The following is a 26,681-nucleotide window of genomic DNA, read 5'->3' on the forward strand; positions in this document are numbered from 1 at the left end:
TCCATGCCAGCTCGATCACTCACTTCCCTTGGGACCTTCAACCAGGCAGGTCACCCCTCAAGTTCTTGGTCTGCCAGATGGGAATGTTGCACAATGACTACCTCCCAGGAGGTCTGTGAGGATAAAGTGAGGTCCTTGTAGGGATGGCAGGTACTGCCGGACTGGTGCATTATGCATGTTTGATAGTGAAGCTGGTTAACATCATCACAGTTACATGGTGACATCATCATGGTCATAGCCATGGATGCCTCAGAGGTCAGAGGAACACATGGATGGGCTGTGCAATAAGGCCCCTCAAGTAGAATGGAAGTATAAAGACAGCTGATAGAACCTTGTGCTACACTCCCCAACCACTTAATGTGGACTGGGCTCCTGCCAGCCCCCTCCCCACTTGCTAAGTGAAGCATTTCCCTGGTTTTTGCTGGCCTTATAGGGCAGTGAGGGCTTAGAGGAGGAGGAGGCCCTGGAGTCTATCCTCTAGTCTGCCCAGGACACCAAGAAAACTAGTCCATGACTTGTGGACACTGGCTTCAGGGACAGGTGTGTGATGGCCCCTGCCTGGAAACCAGGCTGCTGGAGGGGCTTGAGGAGCTCACACATCATGTCTGCTCAGGGCCTCTGATGCCTTTGAAGTTCTGTGCAGGGATCCAAGGGCCAAACTGGAATCCTGTGGGGTAGATACAGTGGCTGACCTGTGATACTAGATACAAAGACAGGATTTCCTAGTAGCCCCATCTTCACGGCATGGGGCGGGGGTATTTTGTCCTGTCTGCAAGACAATGCAAAATTCACTTTCACAGCTCAAACTCTAAGAACTGGCCTCTACCCTGGAGGGAAAGGGGTTTGCAGGAGGTGGGGAACAGCATGCATTAGTGTCCCAGACCTCCTTGACTTCCCATCCAGAGCCCAGAGAAGGCAGTGTTCATCTATGTACCCTACCTCTCTTCATCTCACATCTTGCCCACCACCTGCCAACCCAGAAGGAACTAAATCTGGACTCTGTCATCCCAAGGGCTTGGGGACTGTGTGTGACCCAGAGCAGCCTGGGGAATAAATTTTGGAGGAGGTGCTGATGGTCAGAGTGAATGGAGAGACCATGGCAAGCACATTGGCCTATGATTCATCTGACTCCAGACTAGTTCTCGTAGAAGTCAGCTTAATCACTTCCTCCATGCATGCTCTGAGGTGGGGTTCCTGCTTCAGTCAGTTATATGAAGCTTATGGAACAGCCACTCCAGGCCAGATTCCAGCAGGACCCTGCCATTCCAACACTGCCTGTCACAGAGGTGACAGGATTGAGGGTGACATGATTTCCTTCAGCTGTGGCTACCTCAGGGCATAGAGAATGCTATTTATACTCTGCTCTTAATGGTTCATTAAGGCAGGGCCATTTGCACCTCTGTTCACAGGCTTGGTGGTGAGACTTACCTCCTTCCTCCCTGAGAAGGGAGTGAGCTACAGTCTCTCCATATCTGGCAGGGCCTGCATGGGACCCCAGGAGAGTTTCTTAGGAGCTAGGGGATGGGGAGGAAATCGTCTGTGAGAACAGATCCTGATTTTGGCCCTACTCACTTCTCTGTTTTCTCTCTCCTTCCCTCGCTTGCTCTCACCCCTCAGTTTGGATGGCAGAAACGATCGGTAAGAGGACCCTTGGTGAGGACAGTCCATCTGCCCAGCAGGAACCCCACCTCAGGAGACCCCGGGTCCTGGGATGTGGGTCGGGTGTGGGCGACACTGCAAGGCCATCAGGAAAAACTTCTTCCTTCCTCCCCACGACTTGGTCATCTGGGAGGATAGACAAGGAAGATGGAGGACACAGGCTTCAGCCTCAAGGCCCTTTCAACCTGGGTCAGGAGGAAGTCATCAGTGGAGGGGTGTGTGTGTATAGTGCATGCATGTTCCTACACGTGGGCCTGACCTGGTGCACGAGTTCTTGCACATACCTGTCATCCCAGTAGTTAGGAGGCCGGAATGGACATTCCCAGCAAGAGAGCAGAAGAAAACACAGCTTGCAGGCTGAATAGGGAGGAGGCCAGGGCAGACTTCCTGGATGAGGTGGTGTCTTAGCTTAGAAATTGAATTTTGAGCAAGTCAGAGGAAATGGGTGTTCATTTTCTAAGTTATCTTTTGGTGTAAGAAATACGAGAATAAAGGATGAAGCTTTTGGGGTCCTGGGGTTCCTTTGATGAAGAATAGCCTTAGAGCTAAGATAGGGTGTTGAACCTCAAAGAAGAAACCCCAAGTTCTGGGCTTATTTGCTCCCCTTCCTCCCTCCCTAAAGGCTCTCTCATCCTCCTGATAGCATCCTTTCCAGTGTCCCCAAGCAGGGGTGGGGGCTGAGTCATGGATCACCTCAGCCATGCCCCTGCCACCCGCCACCCTGGTGAGACTGCTGCTTTCAGGGGCAGTATGTCAGAGAGATGTGTGACTGCTGAATGAGATGCAGCCTCTTGATCCCACCCCCAGCCTAGGGGGATCCTTGGCCTTGGAGGGTAAGCAGTGGGTCATGGGGCAGGTTGGTAAACTCAGCATTCTGACCCATGTTTGTATTTTGCAGGGGATTCTGATTTTGCTGATGAAAGTTCCTTGGAACTCTCAGGTGAGAGTGGGGCCACCTTTGGGTTGGTGGGGTGGAGAGCATCGGCTCCTGTGAGAGCTTTAAGACCCACATTGCTGTTGGGCTGTACCTGTGGCTGTGTGGTCTAGATGGTGTGTACCTTCTCTGATAACACTGTGTGGTGTCTCCATGGGAGATTGCACTCAAGTCTCTAGCAGAAGATGGTATGTGTACCCTGTCAGGGAGCTGTGGTTGTCTTGAAGCCCTTTTATGGACTCAAATGAGAAGTCGCTGGATTACTTGATCTTTGGTAGTTTTGAAATAACCATAGGTAGAACAGAGGTTCTCGCACCTCAGTTGTGAACCCATCACCTTGTGGGTTTGGGAAAGTTCACTTTCCTGTAATCACCTCAGAGTCTGATGTAGGGGGGCCCCCAGCTGGAGTGGGGGCCAGATACATGGCTAGTCAGTCTCCAGATGACGTTGTGGGCCTCATCTCCTTGAGGAACTGTGGCTCTAATGCTGTGTTCCTGCGAAGTTGCTTAGGCAAAGCAGCCTAGTGAAATAGGTGCTGTTGAGGCCTGGGCTTTGGCAATCTGGAGAGCACTCTGTCTTCCAGAGATTTCTATCAGAACAATATTCATAGAACAGTCGTGGGAACAAAAAGGTTTATGTTTTTCTGAGCCTACACTATGTTAATAAAGAGAGAAAATAAAAGAGAGGAAACGGCTTTTTCCTCTAGGAGACTTTTTAAAAAAAAATGTTTTTCAAAGCAATGTCTCTTTTGTCTCTGCCTTCTTCCCACCACCATGAAGTGGGCAGAGAGTTAACCAAGGCCCAGAGAGAGGAGTGGCTTGGACAGGGCCCCAGCTGCCAGGAGATGAGGAGGTGCATTTAGAGTGTCAGCAGCAGGCTGAGAAGATTTGTCAGAAGTCTGGGCCTCCTGGACTTCTGTCCTGGCCTGTGTCACGGAATCAGCGAAGTGGTAGAGAGCCGCCCCATGCTGGGCAGGACTGTCCTTCTGGTCCAGAAAGGACGCTTCAACTCTTTTCACAGAAGGCAACTGGCCTTACACCTCCCAAGTCCACTAGTGAGGATGCTAGTGAGAAAGGTGTGTGGTCTTTTTCTCTGGCCCTCACCTTCTGCCCTGCACTCCCTTGACCCACTGCCATCTTCCCTCCTTGTTGTGCTCCCCACAGGCTAAGTTGGCTACAGAGGGCAGGATTCTGCCCAGCACTGTGTGCTCTGGGCTGTATATCTTCAGTAGTCTCTTACTGTGTACAAGTCATTGGTCCCTGAAACCTATAGACTGACTACATCAGAGATTCCAAGGTGAGGACTTGGAATCTGAACTTTACCAAGCCCACAAGGTAACTGGGGTGCACAACTGAGTTTTGAAAAACCTCATATTTCCTGTGGGCATTCAAAACTATCCTGAATCCTGGTCTTTTCCCATGTGTCCTAAGGAATAAATACCTTCTAGGCTGTTAGTCAGGGGACATGTGTCTGGGACCACACTGAGACGATACCTGGGGGAAAAGGGGTACTTGCCCTCTGCTCCCCTGAACCTCAGTGGCCCTCACTGGCCATCAGGAGAGTAACATGGTGTCATTAGAGGCTGAAGCAGTCCCCTAATGTGAAAAACATTCTGTGCTCTGCTTTGTAGCCAGCAAATGTCTCTCTCAGTGGCTGTCACTTCCCTGCCTCTCAGATGTCCCACATAATAGCTTTAAGTCAGTCCAAAGAAAATGAATGTATAATGGTGACAAGAAACAATTGTAAAACTTTGAAGAACAAAAAGAAAACCTGTACCGTAGAGATGGCTCAGCATTTAAGAGCACTGGCTGCTCTTGCAGAGGACCTGGGTTCAGTTCCCAGAACCCATATGGCAGCTAACAATGGTAACTTCAGTTCCAGGGGATCTGATGCCCTCCTCTGGCTTCCATGGGCATTACACACACTTGCTGTACTTACATACTTACATATTTATTTATGTGAAATAAATTCACATAAAAATAAATAAATCAAATCAAAACAAACAGAAAAACAATTCTCCCACCAAACACGTATCTTAATAAGGTTGGTAGTAGATGAGGGGAGGCCTTGACTTGCTAATTCAGCCAGCAAGGCCGATATCCCCTTGGTATGGAATGTTACAGCTGCTGGCAAGTCTATAGCTCTAGGAAAAGATACCACCTGTAGCTCTGAGCTCAAGGTGTGCCAAGGGCTCACCCCAGTCACCTGAGGAGGTCTTTAATGTACTTGATATCTTGTTGAGACTCCTGGGATTGGAAGTTGGGGTTGTAAGGTGTTTCTGGATGGTTCGGCACATCCACATTTGAGAAGTGCTGACTCAGGGCCGAGGGGAGGGGCTCCAGACCCTTTCCTGGTGAGTGTTTGGGAATATTTCAAGAGGAATACAAAGGTCCTGGATTCTGGTTCCCTCTGGTCCTTAGTGATGCCAGATCTTCAGCAACTGTTCAGTCCTGATCCTCCTGGCCCCAGCCTCCCAGTTGGGCTCATGAGCTCCAGGAATTCCCACTAGGAAATTGTTTTCCAGGTCCTTTTAAGCCATTTCAATGCCTTGCTTATTGTTCTTTTCTCTGCAGACACTGGGGTAGTGGGCCGGAACTGCACAGAGGATGGCTGGTCGGAGCCATTCCCCCATTACTTTGATGCTTGTGGGTTTGATGACTATGAGCCTGAGTCTGGCGACCAGGTGAGTGAGGTGGTGGGATAGGGCAGAGGAGCCCAGGACTCTGGGCAGCACTCATGAGCACCTGCTGTATACTGAGCCAGAAGATGGAGGGCAGGATATTCATGCCCTGCTGGAGCTCCTGCCCTCCACGAGCTCCCCAAACCCCAGCTACTTCTTTAAGACTGTCTTTCCTATGGCCCAGCAATGGAGGGCTTAATGTTGGGCCTAGCAGGGGGCTTTCTAGACTCTTCTTTAGGCCAGGGCTACTCTGCTCTGATTGGTCAGTGCTCTTGCCTTCAAAACACTGAGAAGGTTCAGGGTGTTGACCCTGTGCAGAGAGAAGGGTGCAGGTGCAGGTCCCGGAGGGGGGCGATGGCAGATCCCCTGTGGGGCCCCACATGTCCTCTGCCTTGCTCCAGGATTACTACTACCTGTCGGTGAAGGCTCTCTACACGGTCGGCTACAGCACCTCCCTGGTCACCCTCACCACTGCCATGGTCATCCTGTGCCGCTTCCGGTGAGAGCCCAGTAGTATTCCGGGTAGCACTGCCCAGCCCTGCTCAGAGCACCCACCTCCCATCAGCCCTAGAAGGTCCATGGGAAGGCAGCCTCCACCCCTAGCACGGCAGATGGGAAGCTGGCCTCAGCGAGAACAACACACATGTCCAGGGCACACATCCAGGCATAATCCCAGCCAGGGACCTCTGTTACTTGCTTGTACCTTTCTGGTCTAGATAGAGAGGCTGCAGGAGGGAGCAGTCTGGCCAACAGATTTCTAGGGCCCTGAAAGGCAGAGAATTAGCAAGATGGGAAAGAGGGTGGTCTGGGAGAGGGACCCCATTAAGACCAAGCTATGAGTAGGCACAGAGGAACCCCCAGGGTAGAGGGTGTGAAATTCATGTCCTCCCCACCCCCTGCAGGAAGCTGCACTGTACCCGCAACTTCATCCACATGAACCTATTCGTGTCCTTCATGCTGAGAGCCATCTCTGTCTTTATCAAAGACTGGATCCTATATGCTGAGCAGGACAGCAATCATTGCTTCATCTCCACTGTGAGTGAGCCCAGCAGGCTTCCAGCCCCAGCTACCTTGGGACCCTTTGCCCTGCTGAAACCCCATAGGCCATGTGTACCTGCAGGTGGAGGCCTTGGCCCAGGTCACATGGAAGTCCAGGAGTTGCCCTGCGGTTACTAGCCAGTGTCTGTCCTTGCTCCTAGCCAAAACAGTTAGGCCCTCAGGCTGGGCCTTGGACCAATCAGGTCTCACTTGACTGAGGAGGAAACTAAGGCTTAGAGAGCACTTGCCCAGCCCCTGGTCATTTAACCTGCCATGTAGGATTCTACATGCTGAGTGGCCAGGGTCTTCGTAGATGCTTCCCAGATGCAAAGCTCAGATGGTTGGAGGAGGTATGTGTGGAGAGCTGACCTTTGATAGGATTGGAGAGGAAGAACTCTCTAGAATTGGGGTCTTGATTGGAAAGACAAGCCTACAAGGTCCATAAGAAGGAGATTCTTGGGGTCAGGGTGCGTGTCCCCTCCACCTGTGATATATTCAGATCCCCATTTGACAAGTGGTCTCCTCAAGGGACCTCTTGTTGTATCTTTCCACACTCACCTGGCCTATGGTGCTGGGCTAGGTGGGGAAGAGGAACAGGACCTCTGACCTCTCAACCTGGCCTTTCCTTGCACATGCCATCTTGCCTTGCTGAGTAGCTTCCTCTGACTTCTAGGATGCTATCTTCTGCCTCCTCTGTTCAGGAATGTCACCCTCTTAGGTCTTTGGGATGCCTGATGGAGCACACCAGCTCTGAAAGGCCTCAGGATTTGCCTTGGTCCTGTGCAGCTGGATTTCAGGGTTTGTGTGGGGGCAGGTCAGGGAGCTCATCCCTCCTTGTCTGCTGGCTGTCTCTCTAGGTGGAATGCAAAGTTGTCATGGTTTTCTTCCACTACTGTGTCGTGTCCAACTACTTCTGGCTGTTCATTGAAGGCCTGTACCTCTTCACACTGCTGGTGGAGACCTTCTTCCCTGAGAGGAGATATTTCTATTGGTACACCATCATTGGCTGGGGTAGGTCACTGGCTGGGTGGCCTTGGGCCGTGTTATCAGTTGTATACTTGGTCCTGGCTTTAGGGAACCTCACATAATGGAATCCTCCCCAGGCGATGGGCATCTTTGCTAATTCTTGGAACCTTGCTTGTACTTTCTGCCTGTGGGACCCCATTGTCTGAGGGAGAGGTTACATCCAGGAATCCTCTTGGGATCAGATGATCCAGAAGCTGGGTGTGAGGACAGTTTGGGCTTCAGGAACTCCAAGTCTGGAGGCATTTTGGGCAAGTTGGGCTTATTATAACTGCTTCCTTTTCTTGCTCCCCAGGGACCCCTACTGTGTGTGTGACTGTATGGGCGATGCTGAGGCTCTATTTTGATGACACAGGGTAAGTATAGCCAGGAAGTCAGGCAACATGCAATATAGAGTACATTCTTACACATGGGTCTTCAGTGCCTGCCTGACTTTGCACGAACTGCTCAACAAATTGTCCAATGCTGTCCAGACCAAAGCTCTGTCCTGGGTATTATCAGAGCTCTCATCCCATGTGGTCAGCCCTGTCTCAGCCCCAGACCAAAGCCAAGCCTCTGGTAGTACCTCAGCCCTCACTCCATGGGGCCAGCTGCACCTGTCTACAAACTAGCAAGAGGAAGGGTATATCTCCAAGCCCTTTCTGCTCATGGGAGGCTCTGGCAGCCTGGTGTCTTTTGGAGGAGGAGAAGAAGAATGTTGAGGGTAAAGTCACTCTTAACCCCAAGATCACCCTAAGGACCCCTGGTCTGAAGGGGACACAAGTCCTTTCCCAGGTTCTCACGTACCCCTGACTCTTGGGGCTCTGATGTCTGTTGTGGAGGGGAACAGAGGCAGAGGGCAAACCTCAGGTGAAGTAATTCTTATAGCCAGCCCATCAGAGAACTCCACTTCCAGGTAGCCCTGGTTAGGAGGTGTGTGTGCGGGGGCAGGGCCTCAGCTAGTCAGGCAGTACCTTGCAGGTGTCTACATGTGATTTCTCCTCTCTGCCTGTCTTTCAGCTGCTGGGATATGAATGATAGCACAGCTCTGTGGTGGGTGATCAAAGGCCCTGTGGTTGGCTCTATAATGGTGAGTGTGCTTGGAACAAAGAGGAAAGGAAGAGATGGGGCAGGGGCAGAGAGCACAGAAGGAGGGGAAATGAAAAGGTCTCTGCCATGGCTGTATTCTGTAAACACTGATGCTCAAATTATCGAGCTATTCTGCTAGCATTGGATAAGCTTGTTATTCTAATCCTAAACAGTATAGAGGTGCTATTAGGAATCGTGTTATGCTTAATTTTGAGCATTTTAAAGTGTTTCTTTAAGGTAAATCTCTAGTGGTGGAATTGCTAGTCAAAAAAGGTATACATTCATCATTTCAGATCTCTCATTGGTTTTGCAAAAACTCTTTAACATTTACACCTTCTTCAGAAAGGTGGCTACTCACCCAAGCCAGGGTCTGTAGTTGCTGTGTCAGTCGTTTAGCATTTGCACAGGTCCACAGAGGGCTTAGCGTCTGTTTCTCTGTGGTGCTGGCTGCACTGTGCACTGACTTCTGAGCAGGTTTTGGTAGTTTGTTTAATTCTGGACATTCTTGCTGATTTCTTTCACTCAGTTTCTAGCAGATTATCTTTGCTACTTACGTTACATCCTCACGTCAGCATAACCTCCACGCACTGGAATCATTAGGCGCCGGCTTTATGAGTCTCAGCCTTATTTTTCCAGCTGAAGACATAAAAATTGTCTTAATTATTTCACAACACTGTTACGGTTTAGACTATCATTAAGGAAGGCTATATTTATTTTCTGTCTTTTTTAAAATGTAATTTATTTTTCTACTTTTATTTGTTTTTAACAGAATGCACATTCTCTTTTGTCCCTTATGTTGAAAAGTCATTATCAGAAATACTCAATGTAGTCATCCATTTTTGAGTCTGCATTTTCACCTGTATGTGACTAGTGAGTCTAGTCTCAGACTTCTGACTGTGCTAGTTAGTATTTTGGCATCTTATATGAAGATTTCTTATTTGTTCTCATGAGAGTCAAACTTTAGAATATCCCTGTCAAGCTGCGAAAAGAAAAGTCTGGTTGAGATCTGAGTATTGAATCATATACTAATTTGGAGGAGGACTGGTTTTTTTAAAGAATCTAGTTTTCTCAAACAGTGTGGTGTGATTCTTTGCTATCCAGCCCTCACAAACATTTTGGCAGAGTTTAGTCTGAGACATTCTCCAGCCTGGGCCATGGTGGAAACTAGGGATTTTGCCCTCATTTTATTTTCTGGTGGGTTATTGAGGCCACAGAGGAAAGCTATGGGATTTTGTGACTCTTTTCTTAGTTATGTTTTTGAATTCTCTTATTAGCTTAATCTCTTTTTATTTGTTTCACAGGGGCTTCTACACAGAAAATTATGTAATCTGTAAATGAAAACAGCCTTTGCCCATCTTTTCCAACATTTGTCCCTTATTCCTTGCTTTTATGGGGGATGACGTTGCTCTGGGTTTTGGCAGTTGCCCTACTTGGAATTGGGCAAGTTTCTCTTCCTGACTGACTTTAGTGTGTGTCCTGGAAACACTGAGCATGGGCAGTGCATCTTATCAGATATGGTGAAGTGGTCATGCTCTTATGATGAACACTGATGCTTTTCAACTTTTCTCTAGTGCTAGGAGCATACTTGTGTCCGGCTTTGGGCATGTATGATAGGATTATATCATTGGAATACCTCTCTAGGATTGGGATTTCTTAGACAAAGAGCATGCTTACTATTTACGTGACTAGCACATTGTCTTCTGTGGAGAAGATACAAGAGGGTCCTTCTGACACTTCCCAGGCCTGGGTTGCTGTTTCTATTTCCAGTGCATTTGCCAGTCTTCCAGAGGATGCTGGAAGCTTACTGTTTTCATCTGTTATAACAAATCATAGTAAATTTTTTTACATTCCTAGGATGAAATGTTTGTCATCATGATTTGTTTGTTCTTTTAATATACTGCCAAATTCTGTTGGTTAATGTTTTGCTTAATGTTTTTGTATTGCTTTTGTACATCTGGTGTGACTGCATTTTCTGTTCCTGTCTGGTTTTTATTTTGTTTTCTTTTGACTTTTGAGACAGGGTCTTACTACGTAGCCAGGCTAGCTTCAGAATCGTGACTTTTTCTTCCATCTCTTGAGTGCTGGGATTGTAGGTATGCGTCATAATGCTCAGCTTGTGTTTCTTTTTTTCCCTTTGGTGTTCTGTGCGTGTATGTGCGTATACATGTATGTGATGAGTGTGGAGGTCAGATATCAATCTCCAGTGTCATTCTTCAGAATACTCTTGGTTTTTTGAGGGGTTTCTCACCGGGCTGAACTTACAGATTAGGATTGGCTAGCAAGCCTCAGCTGGCCCAGGATATGCTTGTCACTGCCTCCTCACCCTGGGACATGAAGTGCATGCCACCACAGCAGTTTATCTTTCTTCTTTTTTAGCCTGAGTACTGGGGATCAAACTTAGGTCCTCATGCTTGCGAGAGGCAAGCCCTTTGTTGACTAAACTCTTTCCAAGTCCTCTTTGTTTATTGCTATTGTTTTGTTATTATTATTATTATTATTATTATTATTATTATTATTATTACTGTGGTTGTAGTGGGATTTTGTTAGCCTCGTGGGCCATCTTGGAGATTTTCTTTTCATTTGCTTTGAAACAATTACATTGCAGAGAAATTGCATTGTCCTTAGAAGTTCATAAGTTCATAAAATTATCTGGGTCTGATGCCTTTTAATGGATATACTTTAAAATATTTATTTTAATTTTATGTGTATGAGTGTATTGCCTGCACGTATGTACTTTACACCCTTGTTGTGCAGTGCCCATGGAGGTCTGAAGAGTGTGTCGGACCCCCTGGAACTGGAGTTACAGATGTTGTTAGCTGCCACCTGGGTGCTGGGAATCAAACCCAGGTCCTCTGCAAGAGCAGCCACTGCTCTTAACCACTGAGCCATCTCTCCAGCCCCTTAATGGATATACTTCTGACTACTTTTTAAAGTTCTGCAGTTATTATGCTACTCAAACTTTCTACCCTGTCGTAAATTGCTTTTGTTCTTTCTCAGTTTCTTCTTTTTGGTTGATGTTCTCTCATGATTTCAAGTACTTTGCACATCCCTAGCCTTGCTTCTCACCCCTAGGTGTTCAACTCTATTTTCTCCTTTTTGGGTTGACGAACACATGTGGTTAGCAATATTTGGTGAGTTCCAGGTACAAATTAGATACCAATGGAAACAGAAAACCAGGCTGATAGAGTTGGATGTATGCTTTATCATTCTAATCCATCTGTAAAAGCCTAGTTTTTCCAGTTTCTTTCTTGTAACTTTTTACCTGTATTAATTTCCTTCTTATACACATTAACTCTGAGGTAACTTTTTTTCCCAGCTTTTGAATTCTTTGTTGTTTTTCCTGTTACTGTTTTTAAATAGATTTGTGTCAGGCAGTTTTTCCTTCCTTGGCTCTGTCCCCCAGATGTCGCTGTGCAGTCTTGTGCCGCTTTTCCATATATTTACAGCCCCTCCTCCTCCTTTCTCACTCTGCACACAGCTTCCCACACTGTTTGGAAAGCATTTGTCCCTCATCTTTATCTGACAGCAAAGGCTGTTCTCAGGCAGTCCTGTAGTCAGCGATGCGTGGCTGTCCATGCTACTTCTCTATATTCCATGACTCAAGTCCTCTCTCCCCCGCCCCCTTCTCTCTCTGACTTCCTGTGCAGTCCAGGCTGCTCTGAAACTCACCATCCTCCTGCTTCAGCCTCCTGAGCACTGGCTGGGATTCCAGGTCGCATCACCAGCCCTCCGCTGATTCTGGAGTATGTCCAGAGAGCAGGTCTCTGCTGTGCATCTCTTCTCCCTCTGCTGTGTTCCAAGTTTTGGTACCCATCGTCCTAGTCCTCCTTTCTCTTTCCTCCAGACAGATTGCGTCCTGCTCATTTGACACACTCTTTGCTCTTTCCAGGTTTTTCTACACAGTTCTTTTTCTCGCATCTCATCCTTGTTTGAGTGAATCTGTGGGAGGCTTGGATTAGAAGTCTAGAAGGGATCCTGCCTAGCTGGGGGAACACCAGGGACCGGATGTAGTCATTTGAAGCTGCCTTTCCTTCGCTCCTCAGGTTAACTTTGTGCTTTTCATCGGCATCATCATCATCCTGGTGCAGAAGTTGCAGTCTCCAGACATGGGAGGCAACGAGTCTAGCATCTACTTGTAAGTACATTATGTGGATGCTACAGCCATTTCCGATCACGTGGGCCCTGCACTCAGGTCACAGGCAGGACAAGGCTTGGACTTTGCTGGCAGGATGACCTAGCATGAGTATGTGCAAGATCTCTTCCTGATTAAAGTACCTTTGAACTACAACTGCCCTCCCCAGCCTCAACCAACCCAGGAGACCCTCGCCAACATGGGCATTGCATGGAAGGGGAAAGAGAAAGAGACCGGCAGAGTCTGCAGAGGCAGGAACATCAAAGTGGAGAATGCCAGGGTCCCTAGGGTAGGCAGGGTCTCGGTTGTTCAGTGGTCAACTTTCCTTTGGGGATGCTAGGTCTGTGGGAAGTTGAGCAGATTGGAGGCATGGTGTGGTAGGCCACGCCCAGTCCAACCTGCAGAAGCTGCTCAGTGCCTGTCACTGAGCAGAGGGATCTTCTCTTGGGCCACACATGGGTGAGGATTCTCTCTCTCTTCCACTTTCCCTCAGGACAGCCCTACCTGCTTCCCTGTCTGCTCAGCCTCCTCAGCTCCCTTCTTCCCAGCAGAGAAGCATCTGCTTTGCTTGTGGTTACCACTCAGTGAAAGGCTCTCTCTACTCTCATAGCCACTAGGTTTCTAAGAAGTATGTTTGTAGTCACTGCTCTGAAAGCATATGCCCGACAGTTCCCTGTGAGAGCCTCGGGAATGGGAGCAAGACCAGGTGGGGGTGATGGGGTGTGGAGACATTTCTGATGCTGTAGAGAAAGGTTGGTGGCCCTGTGAGCTTGGCTGGAGGGACACAGTGGAAGCCAAGGGCAGGTGAAGGGGAGCATGGAACTCTCATAGCATTATTGAGAATCTTCATTGTGGACCCCAGACTTCGGGTCACAACCTCGATGGTTGCCTAGGGAAAATGAGGGGACAGCTGAGAGAGCCCAGCAGAGGGAGATGGGGAGGAGGAGGGCTGCCAATAGACTGAATCCAGATCCTCCTCAAAGGTTCCTTTGGGGTGTCCTGGGGTGGGGGAGTGGAGCTTGCTTTTGGCCCATCCGTCTGTTCAGACAGTGTACCATCCTTTCCCCCTTGTAGATGGTTAGCACAATGCCTAGACTGTTTACTGTATTTTCTCTGCCTCTGTATTGAGCACATAACACTGAGAAAGGCATTCATTTTTCTGGTAATTTTACTGTCCTTCCTTTTCCTGTTTTCGCCAGTGTTTTTTGTTTTGTTTTGTTTTGTTTTTGTTTTTGTTTTTGTTTTAAATCCCAGCCTTACTTGTCCATGTCTGTGATGTGGTAGGAAACTGTGCATGGGCATCAGTCATGACTTTGTGGTAGGGCTGTCCTTCTGCTGCCACATGCCCTGCTGTCCTTGTCTCAGGGAGTCACAGAACAGCTCACTGCTCTCTACCCTCCACTTCCCTGTCTGATGCAGGAAGTCTAAGCTTTTGGCCTCAGTTTCCCTTGCTTGACTGTGGATTGGCTCCCCTGGAGTTGGTGGGAAGTATCATTCTGAGCTCTGACAGCCTCTGTCCATTTCCTTCCTTTCCTGGTGGGATCTGTTCTAAGGCTCTTAGCTGACTTCTTTCAGATGGGGTGGGGGAGTCCTTCCAGTGTCCTTCTGCCTGTGCAGGGACACACAGAGCCCCGGGACCCCTGATGACACATTTACCAGCCCAGATGTCCTGTTCTGTGCTGTAACAGTTCCCCTGACCTAATGGGAAAGAAGAATCACTTGTAATTAACTAGTGCTTCATACATTCAGGTGTTCATCCAGGACTTGGAAGAAACAGCTAGTTGGTTTACTTCTTTAGTGTAGAAATACCTCTTTACAAGCTTGGCTGGTCCTATTTTGCTGAGAAAACCAAACCTATGCTTCTTAGCTTGAGAGATTAAAACTTCAGTGGATGTGGGCTGTATGCCAGGGGAGGGCAGAGGCTGCCCAAGGGATCAGCATGACCCCATTGAATTCAGCCTTGTGTCTGAGTATCTCCAGGGTCAAGGAGACCTCATTGACGCCTGTGAGTGGTGATCCTAGTGACTATGCTGCTGAGGGTTGCAGGGCAAGTAAAAACACTTATACAGGGCCGGTGCTCTCAAACACCCAGCACAGCTGGTAGGATTGGTAAGCCATCCTTAAGCAGAAGCCCCTTTTAGTGTGAGGGCACTAGTGCTTCCCTGAAGTGCCATGAACCCAGCAGGGAGGAGCCGGCCTGTAGCACAGTGCAGGGAGGAGTGGGGCTTAGCACAGTGCAGGACCTGTGCACACAGCTGGGTTATAACCACCATTTCTGGTCTCAGGGAATCCACAGACTCTGAATGATGGGGTTAAGCCAGTGTATAAAACAAGAGACTTCCTGGATGAAGAGCCCTAGTGGGCTCCGAGTCCCCCTCCGCCATCAAAGTGCTGTATCCCCAGGGCTTAGGAGAGTTGGCTTTAAGGGGAGGTTCCTGCACTGGGGAGGAGGGGAGACCTTGGGATGGGCAGGGCTTGGTGGGAGATCCCAGGGCTGTGCCTGGGGCATGTGTATTGGGCTGCCAAGCCCCTTCTGGTCTGTCCACAAGAGCTTTCTGATTTTTTCCTCTGTTTCCAGAACAAATTTAAGCCTGAGAGTCCCCAAGAAAGCCCGAGAGGACCCCCTGCCTGTGCCCTCAGACCAGCATTCAGTCCCTTTCCTGTAGGTTGGTTCCAGCTACTCAGATGCTAAGGGTTTGTCCACTCTCGACTAAGGTGCTCCTGGGTCAACCTGAAGGACCTGCTGAGTGTGGGGCCCAGCAGGGGGCAGGGGAGCCTGCCTGGGTCAAGATGAGCAGGACTCATGTTAGGGCTGAATGAGCATTCATTCAGTCCTGGGCCCAGCGGCGTTAGCCTGTCATGGCCTGAATGTTTGGGAGCAGGGTCCTGACTCCACAGAGGGGATGGGGTGGGGCAGGGGACGAGGTTTCCTGACAACGCAGATTGAGCAGGGAGGGGCTCAGTCCAACCATGGAGTGACCACCACTGGCCCTGCTCCTGGAGGTGGGCATTAGAAGCTGTCTCTTAGGCCTGAGGCCAGGCATGTACAGTCTGCTTTGAGTTTTCTCCACTCACTCCCAGGATAGGCTCTGCATAGCAGGGCAGCCATGCAGTCAGGATGCTGTCAGGGATTTTGCCCTCAGCTAGGCACTTCCAGGCTCTGCGCTCTACAGCCCCCTCCCTGTCCAGGAGCATCCATCCTCAGAGTCACATCAGGGATGGCACAGGAAAGATGTTACCCCAAGAGGTCTGGGAAAGGAAAACTACCCAGCAAGTCAGTAGCCAAACAGCCTTGAGCCCTGTGCTGACTCTTCAGGGAGCTCAGGGCATGGCTCATCCCAGTCCCTGGTTAGAGGAAGAGGCAGTGGTGAACCATGGGTGCCAGTGTACTGGGGGATGCTTCCTGGGGAGTGGACAGTATTCTGCAGGTGCATGGGAACTTAACATCAGGGGACCACCATGCTCTGTGAACTGCTAAAGGTGCAGTGTCACATGGATCCCTAGGTGAAGAAGATGACAGTTCTGCCTGCAAAGGCCATGGGTAGGTGTCTCTGTTTAGTGTCCTACAATGTTTTCTGGGTATGCAGCCCAGCTAGCACCCCCGCTGCCCCCGCCAACAAAGGCTGCTATAGAACCCTCGTACCAGATCCTGACTTTCCTGCAGACACAAAGAAGGCATGGCAGAACCAGGCCTGAACTTGCTGAGGGAACCCTGTGCCAGCCACTGGCTGCCAGAGGTCTCCGCCTTCTGATTTAGGGAGGGGGGGGCACCTAGCACCCTCTGAATTTCTGTGCTCCATTGGAGCCAGCTCAGGGCTGCCCTCTAGTGTGGCTTAGGTGCATTTCTGAATGAAGCCCCATCTCTCTTCTTGCCTAGTTGTCCTGGGAACTCCACGTCCCGCCTTTCTCACGCTCCTGAATTGGCTCTCCTGCCACTGCTTGTCTGCTCTGCTTGTTCTGTTGCTTTGCAGTGAGTCCTTTGGTACAGTCACTGCAGGCCAGGGGAGGAGAGGAAGGGCAGAGTTTGGAGTTTGGATAGTCTCTCCTGAGAACTCTCCCCTTTGCTGCTCCTTGATTTGACTCCTCTCCCCCATCAGACTCACCCATACCACCAAACTTGTTGCCTAATGGTCATCTTTAGAATACTTTCAAGAGATCTGTAAAAAATTCAGGAGCTTGTGCTTACTGTATATCTTGGCTCCAGGAAAGAGAGAGACATGGGGCATCTCTGGAGCCAAAGAAAGAGAAGACTCGGGAGAAAGGCTGAGGCTCAGAATTCAGGGTGGTGGCAGGTGCGTGGCGACCACAGAGATGCTGATTTGGGGCATCTCAGACTAGCTCTGGTCTCTGCTGTCTATTTGTAAGCCAGAATTGAAGGGTTGCTAGCTGTACAGACACTAGTCAGCCATTTGGGAAAGGGATATAGCTAGTGTGAAGGAAATAGGTGCTAGTCCTGTGTGGGCAGCTACGTGCTTTTAATAAATGAGAAAACATCCATATTTGTGTATCTCTCTGTGTGTATGTGTGTGTGTATATATATATATACACACATATATGCACACATATGACTGTGCACATGTATGAATACACAGAGGGGAGAAAGAGAGAGAGAGAAGGAGAAAGAGAGAGATAGAGAGCACAGTCCTTTGTTATTTACTGAGGTCCCAAGAGAAACATCTCAGAACCATGAATACCATGCAGTAGGACTTCCTGAGTACCTTCCCGGGACTGCAGTTGATTTGCCACTGTGAGTCTGCAAGCCAGGATGGCAGTAGTCTGTTCTGAGAAGCTGTCAGGTAGCAATGCTGCTTCTAGATACAGGGCCACTTGGGTAACAAAGCATCAAACATCTGCAAAATGGGTCTATAGCACCCACCTCATATGTAGTATGAATCAAAAGATGCCATTTACTAAATGAGTACCACAAGCCTAGTGAGAAGCAGATGCTGGGCAGGCTGGGACTTCCTTCATCTTGGAATTATACAAGTTCTTGCCTCAAGAGAGTGACATGTCCCCACACTCCATGTGCCTTCAGAGTCATTCTCAGAGAGCTGAAGTTGTAGAAAGCAAGTCTGTGAATGGCTAGTACCTCTCCTGCTTGGCATCCAGCGTATGCCTGATTTATGCATTCATGAGCCAGTATGAGGAGCCTCAGAGCCCTCCATGAGTGGATAACTTGTCATCTAAAATGATGTAGTTCTCAATTTCTGGAAGGGAAACTAGCATCCCTGGCTTGTGACAGCTCAGGCATGAGAAGGACCAGAGAGAATCAGCGAGGTAGGAGGAGACCTCCGTGGCTCACGGCAGCCCTCCCCTCAAAGACTGTGAAGCCGGGTTGGCCTCAGTGCTTCCTCCATAAGGCGGCTTGTTTCTTTATCCATAAGGCCACAGTCAGTGCCCTTGCTGTTCAGCCCTTGCCTGTGAACTTTGACAGCATTCTAGCCTAATGCTGCCCTGTGAAGTTCTTTACATGCCTAGTGTCTTTGTATCCAGCATGGTCACCACTGGCCACACATGGTTGTTGAGCCCTGATGCTGTGAAGTTAATTTTCCATTTGATTTTATTTTAATTATTCAATAGCTACCTAGAGGTAGTGGCTATCCTAGTGAGTAGCACAAGCTAGACTAGTGAACAGCCCGTTCAACCTGATTTGCCTCTACTTCACTGTGTGTACTGATATTGAGAGAGGTAAGAGGTAGCTAGAGGACCCCCAAGGTAATCTCTGATACCAAGACCAGAACTCTTTCTGCCTATGCCCAGCCATGCATGAGGTCCACAGTGTGTTTACAGCTTTTCATTTTACTGGTGATCTCGCTAAAGCTGTGCTCCAAGCCTGGGACTGACACCAGAGATAGACTCTGGCCCCCTCTCTGAGTCCCAGTCTTGGCCCCACCTCCTGAACACACTCTCTACTTCCACTCACCTACCTGTCAGCCCAGTGTGTGTGTGTGTGTGTGTGTGTGTGTGTGTGTGTGTGTAACCATGCACATACATATATGGACATGCATTTCTTTGCCCAGGGCTGACTGTGGCTGTTCTTGACTTTACCATTCTCCTCTGGGTGACTGCCCTTACCCTGTTCCAGTCCCTTCACTCTCTGCCCTCCCTGTTCCCTGTGAACTGAGTCTTCCCAAGTCCACTTCAGTTTCTTCATTGCCCAATGTCCCCAGCTGACAGAAATGCTGATCTTGTCACACCCAGCAGCTGCGTGCAGAAATGCTACTGCAAGCCACAGCGGGCTCAGCAGCAGTCTTGCAAGATGTCAGAACTGTCCACCATTACTCTGTAAGTGTGTGTGGCCGTGGCTGTGGCCGGGTGCCCTGGAGGGGGCGGGGGATGCATGCTTGCCACTGCTGCCACTGCCTTGGGCTTGTGTGCTGACAGGCTGGAGGAGTGTGGAGAGACACCCCGCCTCCCATGGGCTGTTGCATGTCGATGTGTGTGTTTTGTGAGGTCTCTGCAGTCTTGTGGGCGGGTCTGGGGGGCACGGGATGGAGCTGTGGCACTGCAGGCTTGGCGTTACTGCTGCCTGCCTAGGGAAGCAGCTCCATGATCAGCAGTCAGAAGCTGTTGCCAGAAGTGTGACAGCTTCTCTGGGCTTTAGTCATTGGAGCTGCAAAACTGTTCGTAAGAGCTCAGAGCTGGCTGGAGTTCACTAAATACAGAGCACTTTGTGTGCAACTTGGCAGTAGCTCAGTGTCCACAAGGACGTTCTGAGGGGGCATCTTCTGTCCCCATTTTATAGATGAGTGAACTGGAGCACAGAAAGGTGAAGTAACTCACTTGAGGTCACGTAATTGGCAGGGCAAGGATTAGAATTAGGGTGTTCAAAGCATCACACCTTAGGCTGCCTATGATGTCCACAGAGTGGGGACCATGGTCTTCCTGACAGCCCTCTATTATTTGCGTGGCTCTGCTCACTGGAAGCTTTTGGTTTTCTAGGACTCTTCTTCCTGTTGATGGCTCCTTGAGATAGGAGGACAGAGGCAGAAGCTATGTCACTGTCTATCTGGGTTGATCAGATCACAGTGCAAAGCTCACTGCCTGCGTACCCATTCCCAGATGGTCACCTCAGAAACACATAGGCCTCACACCCTGGGCTCCAGAAGTGTCCTCATCTGTCAGCACTGCCCTGTATGCTAAGGGATCCTGAGGTGTCCTATGCCAGGGCTGCTGCAGGGCTGCAGGAGAGAGCAAATACTGCTCTTGGGCTACATCACAGAAAAGTCTCAGCTCAGACCCACATCTTTCCTGTGCCTGGGAAGGGCTTGACAATCATGCTTGAAAGGCCAGTTTCTCAGCCCAGAGCCAACCCATCAATGCTACTGTGGACACTGGAGAGCCTTGGCATCTTGATTTTCAGGTTTGTTTTCACTTTGTGGGAACAAGAACCTGGAAAGGGTCCATTATGGAGGTGAGGCTGGGGTGAAGGCAGGGTCCCAGCCTGTTCCAGGACCCAGCTGAACCCTCTAGCCCTGCTATGCATGTGCTTCTCTGGCAAATCCTCTCTGCTCTTCCAACTTGTTCTATTTCCAGGCACCCTCTGCTTCTTTCTGGTGCCAGGCCCTGGGCACCCAGAGGCAAGCAAAACCTGGTGCCCAGGAGATGCTGGGTTTTAAGGACTCTAGCTTGTAGACCAGGCTTTTCTGATGTTGACTCTGTGCCTGAATGTACTTACCATGAGACTTAACAGATAAAAGAGAGGCTCCCCTGCCTTCAGGGCCACCATCAGAGACAGACAGACTTCTGGGTGTCCATGTGGACTCACCGCAGTGACTCATTCAGATCCCATTGGCCTTGCTCTGGTCCAAGACCCTTAAGGACTACAGAATGTGCTGCCAGTGAGCGGGGAGGGAACAGTGAGTCCCACACTTGAGGGCCTCCCCCATCTTGGCTGAACGTCCTCCTGTGAGGCTCCTCTTCATCCCCTCCGCCTTTCCTCTTGCTTTCTGTGTCATAGAAGCCAGAACACCTCATACAGACTCTAGAGATTTAGCTTTTCTAGAAATCTGGAGTCCAACATCCAATAAGATGTTCTTTCTCAAAAAGTCTGGGAGGCGGAGATGAAGGGCACATGGTAGAATTTCTACCAGTCAGATGGTCACCCTTATAACCACTGTCCACTTCTGAGGGCTAAGCTGTGCCAGGATGAAATGAAGTTAACGGCCTCAGTGGGGTTGGGTGCAGCTGAGGGGCAAATATCTGCAAAGTAGGGCTGGCCTGTTTGGGGAAGCCCACAGGGAGCCAGTATCTTGGGATGGGTGGAGTTGGGGATCCATTCGGGAAGTCCCTATGAGAGCTCACTCCTTCTAGAGTAGCACACATCTCCTGGTGTCCTCGCTATGGGCCTCCTCTGTCCCTGAACCCTTAGACAGGAGACCTATCCCGCTCTTGGCCTGAGATCCAGCAGCAGGAAGGGAAACCCCAGGAGAGCTGGCCTTGGGAGGTCTGGTAGGTCTTGCTGACCCCACCAGGATCTTGTCCTTTGCTTCAGTTTCCTGGGCAGCAGTTTTCTCCTGTGCAGGCCATTTCTGCTCAGTCAGTGAGTTCTTCCTTGAAGCCCTCTCAGTCCCGCTGTGGTCCACCTAGTACCCTTTCTCTTGTCATCATCACAGCTCTCAGGAATGTCCTCAGCTAGTCCTAGACTCAGAAAAGTCCTGTCTCTGTGGCCCTTGGGGCAGCTACTTTTGAGCACATGCAACTTCTTTCCAAGACAGGACAGGTTTGCTTTGGTTCAAAACTCCTGAATCCCATCCTGGGTTTTTCTGAATTCATTTTCCCCCAGGAGTTTTGCACGTCACTCAGGGGCCTACTGTAAATTGAGTGTACATTTTCAGTGGCTTTGCAGGACACTGACTAGGTGCCCTGGAGCTGGGGAAGCCCCCTTATGATAGCTCAGGGAACTTTGGAAGCTCAGGCTTTGGTTGGCTCTGCTTCTCCCAGGCCTCATGCACCAGTAAAGAATGCTGGGCAGGTGTGTGGACAGGGGCATTGAGAGAGAGCCAGGGCTGGTGCTAGGCCCTCTGCCCTCTATGCCTCTGCTCCCAAGCCTTGCAGTTCCAGTTCCTCACTTTCTCTCGACAGACGACTGGCCCGTTCCACCCTGCTGCTCATCCCATTGTTTGGAATCCACTACACGGTATTCGCCTTCTCTCCAGAGAATGTCAGCAAGAGGGAAAGACTCGTGTTTGAGCTTGGGCTGGGCTCCTTTCAGGTAGGCAGGGTCCATGTGGAGGGCACCGTTCCTTGGAAGCCAGTCCCTGGCCTCTGACCTGCCTGCCTCTAGCTCTGGAACCCTGGGAACCCTGGCTTGCAGCCTCAGTGTTTGTCTCTGAAACGAGCCCTAGAGCAGATGTGCACGGACAGCCCTGACTGCAGTGGTAAGAAGATACACTGAAGTCTGGCTGTCACTGTGTCGGGGATCCTGAGCCAGATCCCTCTGAGCTGAGATGAAAGCTCTCCACTAGCCTGGGAGATGGAATGATTCTGAGGCCTTAATGCTATGTCCATATTCTGACTTCAGCCTGCCAGACCATGAACCCCATGGGGCCTGGAGTTTTGCCTTATCCAAATTGGGTCCCTAGCACAGGGGCCCTGAACATAAGGCCTATCCACAGACAACTGAATGGGTGGAGGGTGCATGCATGAATAGATCCTTAAGTGAATGGATTGAGGGGCTGAGAGGAGGACTGAGTAGTGAATGCACAGGCAGGAGCAAGTAGGTGGGCTGTTAAGAAAGAGTGTACAGTGAGGAAGTGAGTGAACGGCGTAGTTGTGGTGGGTTCACAAAGGGAGGGATAAGTACCTTGGGGGTCCCTGGGTAGAGGGTCTCTTTCTAAGTCACCTGTTTAAATTAGCTTTTGAGTTTGGTGGTCAGAAAATTAGCGTATGCAAATGACTTGAATTTTAATTCAAAGCCCTTTTACCAGATTCTCATCCTTACTCTGGTGAGGCTGGGACTGTTACAGACAATGTTGAGTCAGGTCTTGGAGCCCAGGGCTTGCATCTTTGTGTTTGCTGGCATATTCCGGACAGCATTCCCTGATGTTTTTCAAATGACAGCCCAGGGCAGTAGGGATTGCAAGGATCTGATTTTCAGCATTCAGGAAACGTTGGTGCTTTGTTTGGGGTAGAATAGCTAAATCCATACGTTGCCAGGTATGAGCTGTTGGCTTTGCTGCGTACAGAAGCAGCCTCCTGAGGGAGAGCAGAGTAGGGAGAGGGTGATGGATAAAGACAACATGGGGTCTGTTCTGTCCTGGAGTCCTGCCCTCAGGAGCCTGTAGACTAGTAGGAGAGTAGCTTCTCATAGAAAGAAGAAGGCTTCCTGTAGGAAATGGGGTGGAGCTAGCCTTTGACAATAGGAAGGATTTGACCAAGGGTATGTGAAATCCCAGATGAGGGTCTCTGAACTGGTCCACCAGCCACATGGAAATACTCATCTTGGTGAGAGAACGTGTTCCATCTTAGATCCTTGGGCACATGTTCCCTGTCTAGATGGTGACATTGTCCTGGTTTCTGGTGTCACCTCCGCTGCCACCTCTCCCACATGCCCAGAACCTCTTACTTGGTCCCCTGCTGGCAGACTCAGTGTTGTTTTTGCTCTCTTCCTAGGGCTTCGTGGTAGCTGTGCTCTACTGCTTCCTGAATGGGGAGGTAAGACCCAGGCTTTCCAGATTCTCAGCTGTATAGGTGGGGCTTGTTGGGGAGACTGGGAACAGATTCCTCTGCCAGGTTCCCAGAGTTGAGGATGGGAGGCAGGTGGCACAGCTGCTAGTGTTGTGTGGCCTCAGCATCTCCTGATAGCCCCAGCTTGTGCCAGAATCACTTCTTTTTAGCTAAGGCCCAACCTGCCGAGCAGAATCTAGCTGGTGAAGGCATCGGCTTTGTTAAGCACAAAGTTCCAGGGGAGCACTCTCTCCACAAGTCGTGCTTGATTGAGCAGAGGTTGGTGCTTATGGGTCAACAGGCTGTGGTGGCTTGTAGCAGGCCAGCCTGCCTGTCCTTGCTAGTATAGACTCTATGAGAATTTGGAAGAGACCCCAGAGAAAGATCTGGTACCTTCCATGGAGCCACCTTTCCAGAGCTCTTGTTTGAGGCTCCCTCTAGCCTGCTGGGGTGCTACTCTGGAGCAGAGCCTAGGACATAGGTGTCAGGGCAGTGGGCAGGGTCAGCTGAATAGGTTGGGTTTGCAATTGGGGAGAGGTCTTTGCATTGAGGCTCAGGTCTTAGTGGCAGGGCCCTGATGCCAACAGTTTCCTTCTCTTGTACCTCTATGATCAGCAGGACCTACAGCAAGGATAGGATTAGGACAGGCAGACAGGACTTTTCTTGAAGAGGCTGGAAGAAACAAGAGGCAGGAATATGTCACGAGTCGGCTGAGGGAGTGGGAGCCAGAAGTGGAGGGTGGGTGTGGGTGCTGTTTCTAGTCCTGAAGCTTGTGTACTGCAGGAAGCATTTGGCTACAGTGGCATATGGAGGCCAAGACTTTCTTGGCGTGGCCCCTACTTACCATGCTAAAGCTCCATGGGGTGGACTGTTTTGTGGCTCTCAGCCCAGGCTATACGTTGAAATCACCTGGGAAGCTCTCGAGCTGTGGGTGTCTGGGTCTCATCCAGAGACACTGAGATCATTGTTCATAGGGTTTGGGCATCTGAAATGTTTAAAGCTACCTGAGTGAATCTTATGTACGATCTCACAATGGTCAGCAAGGGTGGGGATTCTGATCTGTGTGCTTCAAGAGGCTGATGGGAAAGATGCCTTGGCAGCAAAGGGCTGGTCTCTGAGAGGCCAAAGCAGCAGGAAGCCACCAGAGGGTCTTGCCCAGATGGAGTAGGACAAGGTTGGGGAGCAGTGGATGGAGAGTGGTGATGGCAGCTGAGAAAACCCCTGCCCATCCTAGAAGTCACAAGCACATTGATCGTTGCAGGTACAGGCAGAGATCAAGCGGAAATGGCGGAGCTGGAAGGTGAACCGTTACTTCACCATGGACTTCAAGCACCGGCACCCATCCCTGGCCAGCAGCGGTGTGAATGGGGGCACCCAGCTCTCCATTCTGAGCAAGAGCAGTTCCCAGCTCCGCATGTCTAGCCTGCCGGCTGACAACCTAGCCACCTGAGCCCTGTACCCCTTTCTTTCCTGCACAGGCTGGGGCTGTGGGCAGGTGCCTGCGCATGTTTGTGCCTCTCCCCTCTCCTTGGGCAGGCCCTGGGTGGGAAACTGGGCTCCTCCCCAAGGGGGAAGAGGGAGATAGGGCGTAGGCTGATATTGCCCCTCCTGTTTGGGTCCCGTCCACTGTGGTTTCCTGAGCCCAATTTGACATGTAAATACACCTCAAATTTGGAAAGTTTCCCCATCTTTTCCCCTTCACCCATGTCTCTGCTCACTTCTGCCAGGCTCTAGCCCCACCTACTATGTCAAGGCTAGCCTCAGTGATGGCCTAACCCCAGGCACAAGGCCTTGTGAGCTGAGGCTGAACATGCCCTCTTTGGAGACTCTGCAGGCGGTGGGGTCCACCTCACAGCCCTTCACTGTCTGATGTTGGACTTGGGCCCTTCTCAGCCTGGGCCCAGTCCTGTAGCCAGCCAGGGATCCATCTCAGTGGCCAGAACATCCTCCAGAGCAGGCCAGCCTGAGGTTCCTCTTGCTTTCCTGGATTCTAGGTGTCCAGGTGCTTGTCTTCTGGGTACCAGGATGGTGGGAGGGCTCTAGTGCTCTTCCAGTCAGACTTCAATTGTGGGGGTGGGGGGAGGGTCAGGGAAAGTTCTGGTGCTTTTCATGTGATCCAAGAAGAGCTGAGAGCCAGAAATAGATGAATTGGGAAGAAGATAGAAGAGTTTAAGAGCTGCTTGAAGGAAGCCCTTACCATCTTCACGACTATGCCCTGACTCAAGTCAGCATCATGTAGTGGATTTTTTTTTCCTTACCTTTTTGTCTGCAACCAGTTGTGGAGAAGCTGTTTCCCAACTATATCCACCACAGAGGGTCCTTAGCTCCTCCCCTCCGTTTCCTCATAAATCAAAGCCATGTATTGGATGAACCGCCGCCTTTCTGTGATGTCAGTGAGTTCTGAATCAACTTGCATCTCCATGAGCCAAGCCCTGAGCCCCGGGCTCCCCACACCCCACTTCCCCTGATGAGGAGCCCCAGATGCCAGCTTCCAGCCTGGACTCAACTACTGAACTCAGACATCTGCAAGATTTCCCCCAGTGCCCTTGACTGTGAATCACTGTAGGTGTCTTGGTGGGGGGGGTGGTCTGCTGTGGCCACCACACGCATGAGCAAAAGCTGTTGACAGCAGGAGTGGAGGTGTCCATCTTGGCTGTCCAGCTTCAATTTGCACAACCATAGCCTAAAAATTTAAATAAGGCCAAAAGAGGTTCAGGAAAATAGAGGAAAATACACTGCCATGGGTCCACGCGGCCCAGCGCATCCCATGTTGACTCTTGGTTTTGTTCCTTTGTCTGTGGACTTGCTTCATGATCATGTTCTGGAACACATGGGGAGTTTGGGTGGAAGAGCTGTTGCATAACTTGGTTGTATAAAGTTGCAAGACTAGGAGATTTAGGACAGTGTTGCTGGAAGGGCCTTTAGAATGACTGGAGAGATTCTAGTTGATTAATTTACAGACGAACCCTGGGTCTTTGAACCCTGGGTCTTTGGCAATGTCAGAAGGAGGAAGGACCTGCATGCCATTTCCTAGGCATGTTTAGTTACTTGGACTGGCCATCAGTGTGCTTTGGCCCTGTTATCTCGCACTTGACCGTATAATCCCTTCCTGCTGTCCTGGGAGCCAGATTATCAGCCAAGCACGTATCTGCTGATCACCTTGCACGTTGGATACTGCTTGGAACCTGAGCCTCTTGGAAGGAGCCATGGCTCTGGATTGATAGGCCTAGAGTCTGCTCCAGATGAGCTCAGACTGTTATGACTGTGGAAACAATGCTGTCTGTGTTGGGCCTCCGCATACTCCTTTGTGAAGGGAGGCAACTTCTAATGCGTCTTCAGGCTCTGTGCCTGAGTGACCTTTCAGTTCAAAACAAAGGCAGGTAAATGGGTATGTATCCTGTGTACATCATCTAAGGGTGTGTGTGTGTGTGTGTGTGTGTGTGTGTGTGTGTGTATGTATGTATGTATGTATGTATGTA

General features: G+C 50.1%; 1 protein-coding gene across 9 annotated transcripts in view; it reads left to right on the forward strand.

The window, feature by feature from the left end:
* The window catches only part of Adcyap1r1 (ADCYAP receptor type I), a 46,799-nt gene extending 20,823 nt beyond the window's left edge, over positions 1–25,976 (forward strand). For 4 of the 9 annotated variants that reach the window (XM_029560839.1, XM_029560841.1, XM_029560842.1 and 1 more), the window contains 14 exons: positions 1,618–1,638; positions 2,558–2,599; positions 5,167–5,276; positions 5,675–5,772; positions 6,176–6,308; positions 7,169–7,322; positions 7,630–7,690; positions 8,334–8,403; positions 12,446–12,537; positions 15,113–15,196; positions 18,736–18,819; positions 21,619–21,748; positions 23,149–23,190; positions 24,464–25,976. In XM_029560839.1, the coding sequence (XP_029416699.1) occupies positions 1,618–1,638; positions 2,558–2,599; positions 5,167–5,276; positions 5,675–5,772; positions 6,176–6,308; positions 7,169–7,322; positions 7,630–7,690; positions 8,334–8,403; positions 12,446–12,537; positions 15,113–15,196; positions 18,736–18,819; positions 21,619–21,748; positions 23,149–23,190; positions 24,464–24,652 (1,310 nt within the window). In that variant the 3' untranslated portion in view covers positions 24,653–25,976. The remainder of the gene's footprint in view (positions 1–1,617; positions 1,639–2,557; positions 2,600–5,166; positions 5,277–5,674; positions 5,773–6,175; positions 6,309–7,168; positions 7,323–7,629; positions 7,691–8,333; positions 8,404–12,445; positions 12,538–15,112; positions 15,197–18,735; positions 18,820–21,618; positions 21,749–23,148; positions 23,191–24,463) is intronic. The other 5 variants (XM_029560843.1, XM_029560845.1, XM_029560844.1 and 2 more) reach the window with 5 other exon arrangements.
* The last annotated feature ends 705 nt before the right edge of the window (positions 25,977–26,681 follow it).

Source organism: Nannospalax galili, unplaced genomic scaffold (assembly GCF_000622305.1).
Source record: "Nannospalax galili isolate Female #2095 unplaced genomic scaffold, S.galili_v1.0 scaffold132, whole genome shotgun sequence".
NCBI lineage: Eukaryota > Metazoa > Chordata > Mammalia > Rodentia > Spalacidae > Nannospalax > Nannospalax galili.